Source organism: Perognathus longimembris, chromosome 7 (genome assembly GCF_023159225.1).
Source record: "Perognathus longimembris pacificus isolate PPM17 chromosome 7, ASM2315922v1, whole genome shotgun sequence".
NCBI lineage: Eukaryota > Metazoa > Chordata > Mammalia > Rodentia > Heteromyidae > Perognathus > Perognathus longimembris.
Window position 1 is genome coordinate 25,399,542 of NC_063167.1, and position 14,967 is coordinate 25,414,508.

The following is a 14,967-nucleotide window of genomic DNA, read 5'->3' on the forward strand; positions in this document are numbered from 1 at the left end:
ATTGTAGTTTTATTCTTGTAAGAGAGAAGTTACGAGTGTATGATGAAAAGCTCAAGAAAGTCATTATTAAAGTGTGTTGAGGATTGCATGGGGATTACTCAGAGGAAATCTGTGCATATTCATCTTCTTACTCAGTTCCAGATGGTAGGAAAAATATTTCTTTAAATAGTCTTATTTATATTCAGAAAAACAGATTGGATAAATTGAGTAAGTAGATGTTGACCCACTCATTATGAGCAAGTGCTAATGCCAATGATGTAGATTCCATGGGGGGAAAAAACCTGAAAAATGTCCAGGACTGGTGATGTGGCTAAAGTGATAGAGTACCTACCTACCAAATGCAAGGTCCTGAGTTCAAACCTCAAAACTTACAATTTTTTTTGGTCAGGCACCAGTGGCTCACTTCTGTAATCATAGCTAATCAGGAGGCTGAGATCTGAGGATACTGGTTTAAAGCCAGTCTAGGCTGAGATCAGAGGATCACAGTTCAAAGCCAACCCAGGCAGGAAAGTCTGTAAGACTCTTATCTCCAGTTAACCACCAGAAAACCAGAAATGGTACTGTGGCTCAAAGTGGTAGCCTTGGACTGCAGAGCTCACAGACAGTGCGCCCAGGCCCAGAGTTCAAGTCCCACAACCAACCAAAAAAAAAAAGGAAGTAGAGCTGTGGCTCAAGTTAAGGAACAAAGCCCAGGACCAGAGTTCAAGTCAAAGAACTCACATATACACACACACACAAAAAGTTATATTTATTTCTTAAGCATTTCATGACCTTGGGATCAAGAACTAGGTAACAACAGATTATTAGTTTCCCTGTTAGCAATGCTTTGTGACTTTGTCTCTTCAGATAACTATTTGCAAGAATGACGAGTGTGTGCTGGAAGATAATTCTCAGCGAACCAAGTGGAAAGTGATCAGTCCCACAGGAAATGAGGCAATGGTACCATCAGTCTGCTTCCTTATCCCCCCACCCAATAAGGATGCCATGGAGATGGCCAGCAGGTAACTAATTCAATTGCTACTCATCGCTGCACCTCTACTGTTTGCCTCTGGTAATCTGGTTGTAAGAGACTCACATTTTGATCTCCTTGTAAAGAGAGCAAGCTATGGTTCTTCTAAGAAAGACATCTTACCGGGGATATCAAGTCTACCACTATCAGCCAAGGAGATCCTAAATAAATCCTTCAAATGAAATGTATATGGTAACATTTCTTTTTAAAATAATTCTTGATTAGCCAGGCACTGGTGGCTCATAAATCCTAGGGTACTCAGGAAGCTAAGATGTGGAGGGAGCAAGATTCAAAGCCATCTTAGGCATAAAAGTCCAGGACAAATCTATTTCCAATTAAGCAGCAAAAAGCTGGTCTAAAGGTATGGCTCAAGTGGTAGAGCCATGAGCCAAGGAATGTGTGTGAGGCCCTTAGTTCAATGGAGTTCTGCTATAGTCCCCACCCCTGCAAAGAGAGAGAGAGAAAAAAAGAGAGTTTTTGCCAGTGTTAGTGGCTTATGGCATATAATCCTAGCTATTCAGGAAACTGATATCTGAAGATTGAGGTAAAGCCAACCTAGGCAGAGAAGTCTGTTGAAACTCTTTATTTCTGATTAACCAGCAAAAATCCATAAGAAGAGTGATAGAGTGCCAGCCTTGAACAAAAATGCTAAGAAGTGGAAAGCCCTAAGTTCAAGTCCCAGTACTGGCACCCTGCCCCCTCACCCAAAAAGGAATTATTGATTATAAACAGCTTACTCTTGTGTGTGTGTTTTCGGGTAGATACAATGAACTCAGGGCCTCACACTTGTTAGATAGCACTCTACCATTGAAGCTATACCTCCAGACCTTTTTACTTTGGTAATTCTTTGGATAGGGTTTCTCATTTTTTCCAGGGCCAACCTTGGACCATGATCCTACTGTCTATACCTCCCTTGTAACTGGGATTCCAGCAAGGCCCTGAGTTTAAGTTCAGGTACCAGTTTTTAAAAAAGTATCTGGTCATAGTGGTACAAGACTTTATAGTCCCAAGTACTCTGGAGTCTGAGGTGGGAGGATTTACTCAAGGGTGAGAGTTTGGGACTAGCCTAGTTAATTAAGCAAGGTCTTATCTCTTTAAATACACACACCACATACACATGCGTGCATGCATGCATACACATGCACACATACATACATACAATTATCAGTCACCTTCCCTAACCCAGAGTCCTTCTTCATTGAATCAACTGTGTTTAAATCTTTCAGCAGATTTTTCCAGATTTTTCCAGATTTTTTTTTTTTTTTTTTTTGCCAGTCCTAGGCCGTGAACTCAGGGCCTGAGCACTGTTCCCTGGCTTCTTTTTTGCTCAAAGCTAGCACTCTGCCACTTGAGCCACAGCGCCACTTCTGGCCATTTTCTGTATATGTGGTGCTGAGGAATCGAACCCAGGGCCTCATGTATACGAGGCAAGCACTCTTGCCACTAGGCCATATTCCCAGTCCCGTCCAGATTTTTTTTTAAATTGTTTTTTCTTAATTTAAATGTTTCATAAAGATGTTGTACAGAGGGGTTACAGTTACATAAGGAAGTAAGTACATTTCTTGTCAAACATTGTTACCCCCTCCCTTGTTTTTCTCTCACTTTCCCTTCCCCCTCCCAAGTTGTAAAGTTCATTTCCAACATGGTGTCTTTTAAGTATCACTGTTGCAAGTGATCCCCTGTCTTCACTTCCCAAGTAGCTAGGATTATAGGCTTGAGCCACTGAACTCAGCTAAAAACTCCTTTAGACTCCTTGTTTCTGACTTTTGCATATATTTCTTTATGTTCACTTTGTGAATGAACATAAACTAGAAACTTCTTTCAGAGATTGGGAATTCATTCTTAATTTATCTCCTTAGTTATTTTAATTATTCTCATCCATACCTCCTCACACCACCCTATTACATCATTGCTTTCATGAATAACATCAGGCCTCCCAAGCTGATTCTCTAATGCTTTTTTCTTTGCCAGTCCTGGGGCTTGAACTCTCAGGGACTGGGCACTATTCCTGCACTTCTTTTGCTCAAGCTAGCACTCTTATCACTTGAGCCATAGCACTACTTCAGGCTTTTTCTGTGTATATGGTAGTGAGGAATTGAATCCTAGGCTTCATGCATGCTAGGAAAGCATTCTACCACTAAGCCTCATTCCTACCCCTTTAATACTTTTTTTGTTTTCAGTTTTTATTTGCATTTTTTTATTCTTTGGAGATTTCTTTAACTTTGCTAAAATGTCAGTGAAATTTTTGGAGGAAATATTAATGGGTTTAATGTTTCTTATTTAATTGATTTCCTGACTCCTAGCTTTCCATCTTATTTATATATCTCATATTTTCTTTTCAACATCAAAGAATTAAGGTAATTTAGTTGTTTGAGTGTATTTGTGTGTTTGCAGGTCTTCTAGGCATTCAGATCAGATGGAATACTTAAGAAAACAGTCTTCTCAAGCCCTGATCCAATATATTTCATAAATTACTATTTACTCATGTGCATTTTAGCATTTTTCTAATTATAGAGCACACAAATTAATTTTTAAGCACCAATACCATTTTTCAATAGTCCAAACAGAGTTTTTTTATCTAACCTTTTCTTCCTGGTTATTTCTTTGCTAGCTTATTACTTCTCTAGTCTTTTCCTTCCTTTCGTCTTTCCTTTATGCCTTTTTTTTTAAATTGTTTTCTTATTTATTGTCAAAGTTATGTACAGAGAGGTTACAGTTTCATATGTTAGGCCTTGAGTACATTTCTTGTACTGTTTGTTACCTCCTCCCTCATTCCCCCCTCCCCCGTCCCTCTCCCTCTCCCTTCATGCCTTTCTTTCTGTCTTTTTTCTTCCTCCTTCCCCCCTCTTTCTTTCCCTTCATCTTCCCCTTCCTTCTCCTCCCTCCCCCTTCCTCCTTCTATTCTTGGGGCTTAAACTCATAGCCTGGGGACTACCACTTGGGCTAGCACTCTACCACTTGGGTCACACTTCCAGCTTTTTGTTACTTAGAGTTAAGAGCCGCATGGACTTTACTGCCTGGGCTGACTTTGAACCACCTGAGTAGCTAGGATTACAGACATGGACCAGCATCACTCAACTTTATTTCTTCTTTCTTGTAATTCTACTATATTCAGGTAACATTCTTGAGATTGCTAAGTATGTAGAAGCATAATATACATAATACTGTAGCAAACTGAAATTGAAATTGAAGGTCTCAGTTCTAAAGATTCCTGTGCCCATCAGAATTTGTTTTCTCTTGTTTAGCATAGGAGTGCCGTTCTGCTAAGTAGCTATTTTTCCCTATGTCTTTAATACAGAGCTCTATTCTTACAAAGGCTCTAGCCAAGTTCTCTATTTTTTTTTTGCCAGTCCTGGGCCTTGAACTCAGGGCCTGAGCACTGTCCCTGGCTTCTTTCTGCTCAAGGCTAGCACTCTACCTCTTGAGCCACAGCACCACTTCTGGCTTTGTTTGTATATGAGGTGCTGAGGAATCCAACCCAGGGCTTCATGTATACAAGGCAAGAACTCTACCCTTAGGCCATATTCCCAGCCCTGGTTCTCTATTTTTTCTAGGGTGGAACAGTCTTACCAGAAAGTGATGGCTCTTTGGCATCAGCTGCATATTAACACCAAAAGCCTTATCTCCTGGAACTATTTGAGAAAGGACCTTGACCTTGTACAGACCTGGAACCTAGAAAAGGTACGTGTGAAATTATAACCTCAGGCTCCTATCCTGTTGGAAAGCTTTTTCGGAAGAAGCTGTTTGCATTACTGAGATTTCTCCCAGGCCAAATGGAATAAAGTGACCTCAGGGATATTGTTTCAGATTAGGAACTTGAGATTCATAGCAACTAGAATTAGCAGCTTGAGTGGTTAAGGAAAATCCTAACAGAAATAAGTAATAACATTTTTGACAAAGAGAAGGTTACAGTTCTCTCATTCTCCAAGATTAACATCTCCTTTGCATAAAGAGTATATAGTAGATGAAGACTGGCCAACTAGCAATCATTAAGAGTTATGTCAAGCTGGGTGCTGGTGGTTTACACCTATAATCCTAGCTACTCAAGAGGCTGAGATTTGAGGATCACAGTTCCAAACCAACCCAGGCAGGAAAGTCTATGAGACTCTGCTCTCCAATTAAATCACAGAGAAAGCCAGAATTGGAACTGTGGCTCAAGTGGTAGAATGCCAACCTTGAACAAAAGGAGCTCAGGGACAGTGTCCAGGCCCAGAGTTCAAGCCTTAGGACCAGCAAAAAGCAAAACCAAAAATGAGTTATGCCAGGCTGGGCCCTGCTATAATCCCATCACTCATGAGCATCATGAGTTCAAAGCTTATCTGGATACATAGTAAGACTTTGTCTCAGGAAGCACAAAAAAGTATGTCCAGTGAAGCACAAAGGATGCTTCTGGTAGCTGATAATGTTGGTTATATGGGTAAGTTTTGTTTGTGGAAGTCAGTATGTTTGATTTATGAGTCATTTACTGTTTTACATATGCATTGGATTGAGTCATTATATATGGTTGCTTAATTATGGTATTATGTTCCCATTCTTTTGAAATGTCTTCTGGCTTTTCTCTAGCTTCGCTCTTTGGCATCAGGGGAATGCCACCAGGTTATGAAGAACCTTCAGACCCATTATGAAGACTTCCTGCAGGACAGTCGTGACTCTGCACTCTTCTCTGTGGCTGATCGCTTGCGTTTGGAAGAGGAGGTAGAAGCTTGTAAAGCCCACTTCCAGCACCTGATGAAATCCATGGAGAATGGTGTGTATGTTAGCAAGAGTGAGGGAGAATGGTGGAATGGAAGGGTCCTGCCAGACATTCATGTAGACTAGAAAGTAACATCACCTTGAGACAGAGAAAATCTTAGTAGAGGTGAATTCTCAAAATGAAATTGTGGAAGTTGTTATTTTATTTGTTACTGATGATCACCTATCACATTTTCTTGTGAATGTAAAAATGTTTAGATCTGTAAAAGTCAGGGTAGAATGTATAGACTTCAAGTCAGGTACAAGGTTCTCTCAATAAGACCTTGAGATAGCTGGTGAGCCAGTAGTGTCTTTTGTGTAAGGTGGATTCTGTTGTCCGTAGGTTTGTTGATTTCTAATGTGGAGCTTAGTGCTCTTCTGTGTTTGTGCATTTGCAGAGGACAAAGAGGAGACTGTGGCCAAGATATATATCTCAGAGCTAAAGAATATCCGGCTACGCCTAGAAGACTATGAACAGAGACTGGTCAAACGAATCCAGTCTCCAGCCAGCTCTAGGATGGACAAAGATGCCCGACAAGACATTGCATTAAAGATTTCAGAGCAAGAGGTGAGCCCTAAGAAGGAGCTGGATGGATGCTAGTGGCAGAGTAAATATTTTCAGAATTAATTGGATGCCAAAAACATATGGATCCTAAGAGGCAATAGACTCAGGGTAGTTCTAGTCAGGAGTTCTTCTAGGTGGCTTATTAAATGTCTTCTACATGTAGCAAACAGGATTTCAGCTGAATGTGTATTGCCCAATTGTTCTGTTTCCTATGAACCTGAGAAGGTGACAGACTGATAGATTGCTCTAAGCATTGCATTTGGGCTTTGTATTTTCAAATTGCTTTGAATCTGCTCTTCTATTTTTTTGTGCTTGTGTTGATTTCTGTGGCACAGTAAACAAGTCATATGACAATAAATCAACAATTCAGATTCTAGTATGAGCTCTGATATACACTCTGTGAGAAAGTTAACTCTTATCTTTAATTTCCTTTTTCCCCCCTTATAAATGATGATACTAATGTATAAATCATAGAGTTGATTTGAAAGGTGAGTGATGAGTACATGATCACTCCTGGGGCTTGAACTCAGGCCCAAGCACTGTCACTGAGCTTTTGTGCTCAAGGCTAGCATTCTACCACTTGAGTTACAGCTCTACTTCCAGCTTTTGGATGGTTAATTGGAGGTAAGAGTCTCATAGACTTTCCTGCCCAGGCTGTCTTTGAACTCTGATCCTCAGATTTCAGCCTCTTGAGATTACAGGAGTGAGCCACACTGGTGCCTGGCTGCATTGATTATTTTTAAATAGAGTCTTATTTTTGCCTGTACCACAATACTGTTTTATACTTCTACCATAGCTTAGGTGACAGGCACAGCACCATACCCAACTTCCATTGTGATGAAATCTCATGAAGTTTTGGGCTGGCCTGAAATCCAATCCTCCTGATCTCGGTCTGAGTACCTAGGATCATAATGTAAGCCACTATGCCATCTTCTTTTTTTCACTTTACATTTTCATTTTGAAGTAATTACAGACATCTATAGAAGTTTTTTTCTCAGACACTTTTCATATAGAATCCCTAAATACTAACGTTTTTCTCCATTTGCTTTGCATTTTTCTATATCTATCTACATAATATTTTTTATCTTGTAAGTTCTAAACATGACGGTTTTTGTTTGGTTGTTTTTTTTAATCTACTAAATACCACAGTGTGCATTTCCCAAAAGTAAAGATAGTCTCCTACATTATCAGGACACAATGATTACAATCATAAAATTAACATTAAGTATTTCCAGTTTCAGGCCTCATAAATAAAAATTTCAGTTGATGTAATAGTACCCTTTAATATTTGTTTCTCTGTCCCCTCAAAAGAATAATTTTGGTCTAGGATTTAGTACAACTTGGATGTAGTTTCTGTGTTATCTTTAGATTTCTTTAGCTTCCAACAGTTTCTTAGTTTTCATTATCTTCGATGCCCTTAGCATTTTCAAGAAGCACAAACAATTTATTTTTGGAATAAATGTGAAATATTTTGTTCTTGTGTTTATTGAGGTCTCCTCATGTTTAGGTTTGGATCATACCAACAGGCTTATGATATTGATTGGTTTATTTTCTTCATTACTGGTGCCATTGTTATATTATTTCTTACTATTTTTCCCTCTGTAATTACTGTGTATCTTATGTGTATAATGTTATTTTCATCACACTTTCACCAAGTTGTTTCAGTATCCATGTTTCTTTCTTGACTGAATCAATTCTTTTTTTTTTTTTTTTTTTTTGGCCAGTCCTGGGCCTTGGACTCAGGGCCTGAGCACTGTCCCTGGCTTCTTCCCGCTCAAGGCTAGCACTCTGCCACTTGAGCCACAGCGCCGCTTCTGGCCGTTTTCTGTATATGTGGTGCTGGGGAATCGAACCTAGGGCCTCGTGTATCCGAGGCAGGCACTCTTGCCACTAGGCTATATCCCCAGCCCTGAATCAATTCTTAATATCACAGTTGCCAACAATTGATTCTTTTGTATGAGCATACATTTAAAAAGTCATATTCTAATTCTCTTATTCCTTCTACATGTAAAATATTTCTTCAAAGGGAAGTAGTAACATCCCTCCCTTTCCCCCTTCTTCCCTTTTGCTCTTCTCATTTTGGTGTTTATTAATGTCAATATGTTCTCATAAATTTTTATTTAGTGGTGTGTAATTCGTTAGTGTCATTGTCCCTTCATGACCCTTGTCAAGTTGCTGTGTTTAAGTGATCCTCCTATCTCAGCATTTTGAGTTACCAGGACTGTGGGTATATGTTACCACATCCAGCCTGTTTTCATTATTTTGATGATCAAAAATATCCAATTATAATAACTAGGATATTCCTTCAAATTGTTTCTATATCCTTTTATTTTTTATATTTTTCTAGCATGGGGGCTTGAACTCTGTACCTTGCCCTCTTGCAAGGCTTTTTTTACTCATGGCTGGGGTTCTACCACTTGAGCTACATCTCCATGTTCCACATTTTTTTTGTTTTGTTTTGTTGTTGTTTTTTGCCAGTTCTGGGGCTTAAACTCAGGGACTGAGGACTGTCCCTGGCTTCTTTTTACTCAAGGCTAGCACTCTTCCACTTGAGCCACAGCGCCACTTCTGGCCATTTTCTGTATATGTGGTACTGAGGAATTGAACCCAGGGCTTCATGTATACGAGACAAACACTTTACCACTAGGCCATATTCCCCGCCCCTGTGTTCCACTTTTTGCTGGCAAATTGGAGATAAGATTCTTGGATTTGTCTACCTCAGCTTGCTTAGAACTTCATTTCTCAGACCTCAGCCTGCTAAGTAACTAGGGTTATAGGCATGAACCACTGGCACCTGACTCTATGGCTCTTTCTTTTTTGTTGATCATGGGTCTTGAAATCAAGGCCTTAGGTTTGAGCCACAGATCTACTTCTAGTTTGTTTTGTTTTGTTTGTTTTTACTTCCAGTTTTTTGTTTATTAATTGGAGATGAGTTTCATGGACTTTCCTGCCTGGGCTGACTTCATACCACAATCACCAGACCTCATCCTCCTAAGTAGCTAAGGTTACAGGCTTGAGTCACCAGCATGGCTTCTGTGGCTTTTTAACATTTTTTGAGAACCCTTATCACCATGCTGGAGATTGAACCCAGGTCCTTGTGCTTGCTAAGGAAATGTTAAGCAAATGCTATACCACTGAGCTTCATCTTTAGCCTTTGGTCTTTTGTGAATGAGGCTCATTGTGTAGCTCAGGCTAGACTAACTTGCTGTGTAGTCCAGGCTGGCCTTGACTTTCGATCCTTCCTCTTCTGCCCTCCACTTGGGATTATAGACATACATCATCATACTCAGTGAGCATTTATGTCTTTTTTCTTTTTTTTGCCACTCTTTGGACTTGGACTCAGGGTCTGAGCACTGTCCCTGGATTCTTTTTGCTCAAGGCTAGTACTCTGCCACTTGAGCCACAGCGCCACTTCTGGCCGTTTTCTATATATGTGGTGCTGGGGAATTGAACCCAGGGCTTCATGTATATGAGGCAAGCACTCTTGCCACTAGGCCACATTCCCAGCCCATTTCTGCTGCTTTTGGGTAGAGAATGTTACTTAGAAACCCAAACTTGAATGCTGAATGTGCTCATAGTTGTGTCATTGTAGGCATGCTCGGAGATAGCACCCATATACAAGCTTATATGTCACATACATATGTGTGTAGATATATGTATACACATGTAAACATATCACATAGATCAATGTTTTCTTTCTCTCTTCCTTTCCCCCCTTACTACATGTCTTTCTCTTGCACACATACACACATACAACCATAATTTATATCTATCTGTATTCATGCAGTTCCTTACTAATATTCTTTTAACATTTTTCCATCTTGGTAACTTCCTTGCCAAAGAGTAAAAACCGGTTTTATATTATTTATAATATATTTACTTATTGATCAGTTTTGGTATTTATATATAGTAATTTGTGGATTGCTAAGTCATGCTACTTTACTTTTCTTTTACTTTTTTTCTTTTCCTGGCCAGTCCTGGGCCTTGAACTCAGGATCTGAGCACTGTCCCTGGCTTCTTTTTTTTTTTTTTTTTTTTTGCTCAAGGCTAGCACTCTGCCACTTGAGCCACAGCACCACTTCTGGCTGTTTTCTATATATGTGGTGCTGAGGAATTGAATCCAGGGCTTCATGTATACGAGGCAAGCACTCTTACCACTAGGCCATATTCCCAGCCCTCGTGCTACTTTATAAACAATCTACTCATTGTGAATAATACTTATTTTTATCTGTATCTAAAGATGTATCTATAGTCCAGATATTATATTCAGGAATATGTATATGTGTTCTTGCCCCCTTTTCCTCTCAGTGTTACTGTTAGACTTGTTTATTTCTGTTTATTTACATTTTTATCTTGCTGCATTTAATTTTTTGAACTTCAAAATAAACAATAAAAGCAATAGTTTGATTCTTTATTCACCTATTCTATCTATGAGCATTTCCATGACTTTGAATATTTTACTATTCACATAAGGACTTTCCCCCCCTAACTTTGTTCAGTTTTGTTTGCATCTTTGTTGTGTATCTTGTTCCTGACAGCATACCCAGGAAGATTTGCAGCAACTCAAGTCTGAGCTGGATGCTGTTTCCATGAAATGCAACAACTTTCTCCATCAGTCTCCATCTGGTTCAAGCATCCCAACTCTACGCTCAGAGCTGAATCTGCTGGTGGAGAAGATGGACCATGTCTATGGTCTCTCTACTGTCTATCTAAATAAGTGAGTGAGCTGAGGTTTTTAGATTCATAAGTTCACATTTTTCAATGGACTAAAAAGTGGAAGGGCCTAGAGTGTATTCATGAATGTTCTAGAAAGATCGCAGAAGAGCATGTACCTATGATAAGACTTTTTTGGCGTTAGTTCCTGACAACACAGAATGTATTTATTTGGACCATAAGGGACAAATGTCAGTGATACTGACTGGAAGTAAATTTTCAATGTTAGGACTATTTTACCTCATTTTGGTTGAATAGATACCTCTGAAAATAACAAAGACATTAAGAGAGCAAGAGAGACTAAAGAGGTTTCAAGACCTTTATCTAAGTTAGATATTAGAGTTTCAAAGTCTTCCTCATACACACCTATCTCCACTCATGACCTCGAGCAATTATAGCTCTTAGATACTTTGATATCAAGTGAGTTTCTGGCCTCATGTCTTCTTACCACAGTCTACCATATGTGTGCATATCCTAGTGTCACTTAGAACTTCGTTCAGAATTGGCTTAACTTGGTAGCATATATACCCTACTTTCTTGTTTATTCAAAGCCTTGTCATCTAATAATGGTAAAATTGGTCAGGGCAGTTACATTTTGTGAACTTGTCTATAATATTCCAAGTATATAACCCATATATTCAAATTCATGTACTAATGAGAAATGATGATTCTACCATCACAGGTTAAAGACCATTGATATTATAGTACGTAGTATACAGGATGCTGAACTCTTGGTCAACGGCTATGAAATCAAGCTGAGTCAAGAAGAAGCAGTACCAGCAGATCTTTCAGCTCTGGCATCCCACCGGACCACATTGCAGGTTGGTTGCTCGGCTCTACTTTCTTAGCAAGTTGGTTTAATATGTCCATTGCTTTAGATGAGGAGAGAAATGAAATTTTGGTTGAGCTGGACACATTATCATATTAGATATATTTTAATATGTAGTTGAAGAAGGGACTGAGAAATATGTCTAGCTGAAAATAGAAATGTCTGTTTCTACTTCTTCCCTTTTTTTCTCTAGTCATATCATAATTGAATACCACCAAGGGCTATAATGTACATTTGTAAAGCACTTAGATGTTAGTTTATGGGGTGGATAGGGAAAAGATTTTTATTTTGCTTTATAGATGAGAAGAACAAGACTCAGTCTAGATAAGTGACTTATTTTGGTTTCATAAGTTATGTATAGTAAAACCAGGTTTCAGACACAAGTTCTTTGCATGTTTATCTGTATGGTGCGCCTTCTTTGGCTTCCTAGTGTGCCTCTGGAAAGCAGAGACCATGATAACTAGAGACATTTCTAGGGTCTAATTATGAGTCACAGATATAATGTAACCCTACCTCAGATAAAATCCTTGTCTGCTTAGACTAACTCCTTTTTAGTATGGAAATCATTCTACCTGGTATGATGCTTATGTTGTTATAGCATTGGCTTAGTGATGTGAGGGAGAAGAACTCAGTGTTCTCCGTCCTGGATGGGGAAATTACCAAGGCTAAGGCAGTGGCAGAGCAGATGAGTCGCCTCACACCAGAGCGAAACCTGGATTTAGAGCGCTGCCAGGAAAAAGGTGCCCAGCTGCAAGATCGTTGGCATCGTGTTATTGCCCAGCTGGAAACCCGGTAAGTGAGTGGCATTTCTACCTTTTTTCTTTCTTGATAGTACTGGGAGTTTGAACTCAGGGCTTAGCACTTGCTAGGCTTTTGCTATAACCTGTGAGCCCTATCCCCAGCCCTGTTTTCTAGGATAAAATAATGATTACAATTGTATTGCAACTCATCTACTTTAGTCTTCCCATCACCAATGGGACAACAGGCCCTCACCATTTTGTCCAGCTTCCCTCCATGAAACAGTCTTGTGGATCTTTCTGTCTACCCTGGACCACAGTGATTATCCTAATCTCAGCTTAAGATATAACTTGGGTTGTACCCAGCTATTGGTACTAGAATGTATCTGCTTAGGCTGGCTTGGAGTCCCTACTCTCCCATTCTCAGCCTTCAAGTAGCTAGGATTACAAGTGTGAACTACCAGCATTCATCACATCCCACCTTTTTTCCTGTTAGGTTTAGGTACTAAGGTTTAAGCAAAACTAGAATTCTAAAGTTCTTTCTCTGCATGTATGTTTTAAGGCAAGAATTGGTAGGTATAGAAATGTAAACACTCGTATGAATTCTGAACAAGGAATGACGGAAAATCAAAACCGTCAATCTAAGGCAAACCTAAGGCTTGAACCTGAGGATTGAATCCAAGTACTTATATACTCTGCTACAAGGTTACATCCCCAGCTTCAGCCTTATTTTTTTTTGGTGCTGGCACTAGGGCTTTCACTCAGAGCCTGGACACTGTTCCTTAGCTTTTTTTCACTCAAAACTGACACTGTACCACTTAAGCCACAGTTCTACTTGCTTTCTTGGTGGTTAATTGGAGAATAGCATCTCCTGGACATTCCTGCCCAGGCTGGCTTCAAACCACAATCCTCAGATCTCAACCTTCTGCATAGATAGGGTTATAGATACAAGCCAGTAATACAGCTTGTATTAACCCAGCCAGTGTTGCTTTTAGATTAGTGGAGAACATACTATTAGCAATACTTTTCCTGTCTTACCTAGTTAAGTCATCACAGTGGTTGTTTATTAATAAAGACTTGGAAGATCTTTGTTTACAGGAAAACCTGGGGTCTGGATCTTATTCTACTGGTTTTAAATCCAAATATGAACCATTTTGCATAATACAGCTTCGCAGAATTTCTTAATTTTATCACATTTGCTAATGCAGTGTTTTTTGTTACTTGAGATTCTGGTTCTGATAACAGATATGTCATGGTAGAGAAAATGGAACCATTCTAGGGCTAAGATTGATAGGGAATATTCAGGGCCAAGAGTATGCAATTTATATAAATTTGGATTGATTGTCTATATTTGAATTTACTATCTATCCCAAGGCTGACTAGACTAACAAAAGTGAGTAGTAATTATTATGTTTTACTTTTCCCCATTTTCTACCCTATGACATTTATAGAGATTCCTAAGTCATACAAATGGTATTCTGACAGGTACTCTGTCATCAGAATGTCTGTCATCAGAATATAAGTGTTCAGTCACTAGTATCCTTGTGGTAATCCAGGTATAAAACTTAACAAGAATTATCATGGGATAACAATCCACATGGGAGTTTCCAGGACTGTAGGGTACAATTAGTTTCTACTTACTTTTAGGGCACTAGATACATGTACAAAAGTTGTGTAGCCTTGTATTTCTTTTTTTTTTTTGGCCAGTCCTAGGCCATGAACTCAGGGTCTGAGCACTGTCCCTGGCTTCTTTTTTGCTCAAGGCTAGCACTCTGCTACTTGAGCCACAGCGCCACTTCTGGCCATTTTCTGTATATGTGGTGCTGAGGAATCGAACCCAGGGCCTCATGTATATGAGTCAGGCACTCTTGCCACTAGGCCATATTCCCAGCCCTATTGTATTTCTTACTCCTGTAAGTAAAGTTGCATCCTCTGTGGTCAAGCCCAGCTAGAGACCTGGTGGATGAAGATGGAAACTGCTTCATTTACCTTTTTATGTCTATATTAGGATGTGTGATATCAGTTTCTCTTTGTTCCTCTAGCCAATCTGAGCTTGAAAATATCCAGGAGGTTCTGGGAGATTACCGAGCCTGCCATGGAACTCTCATCAAGTGGATTGAGGAAACCACTGCTCAGCAGGAAATGATGAAACCTGGCCAGGCAGAGGACAGCAGAGTACTATCAGAACAGCTCAGCCAGCAGACGGTAGGTGTGGTTGTATAGCAGGTAGTGAAAGTTAACTCAACACAGGAGAGGAGGATAGGATGTTCTAACAAATGAAGCTTCTCCCAAAGAACAATACATCTCCCTTCTTCTTAGAAGGATTCAAACAGATGGGCTCAGGATACTAGTTAGCATTTAAGCTAAAGGGACCTGTTGAGCC

General features: G+C 39.6%; 1 protein-coding gene across 16 annotated transcripts in view; it reads left to right on the forward strand.

Moving 5' to 3' along the window:
* Positions 1–14,967, forward strand: part of Macf1 (microtubule actin crosslinking factor 1) — a 357,403-nt gene that overhangs the window by 197,778 nt on the left and 144,658 nt on the right. For all 16 annotated transcript variants that reach the window (XM_048350958.1, XM_048350967.1, XM_048350964.1 and 13 more), the window contains 8 exons: positions 847–1,001; positions 4,564–4,690; positions 5,573–5,756; positions 6,139–6,308; positions 10,844–11,022; positions 11,701–11,839; positions 12,446–12,639; positions 14,627–14,789. In XM_048350958.1, coding sequence (XP_048206915.1) covers positions 847–1,001; positions 4,564–4,690; positions 5,573–5,756; positions 6,139–6,308; positions 10,844–11,022; positions 11,701–11,839; positions 12,446–12,639; positions 14,627–14,789 — 1,311 coding nt within the window. The remainder of the gene's footprint in view (positions 1–846; positions 1,002–4,563; positions 4,691–5,572; positions 5,757–6,138; positions 6,309–10,843; positions 11,023–11,700; positions 11,840–12,445; positions 12,640–14,626; positions 14,790–14,967) is intronic.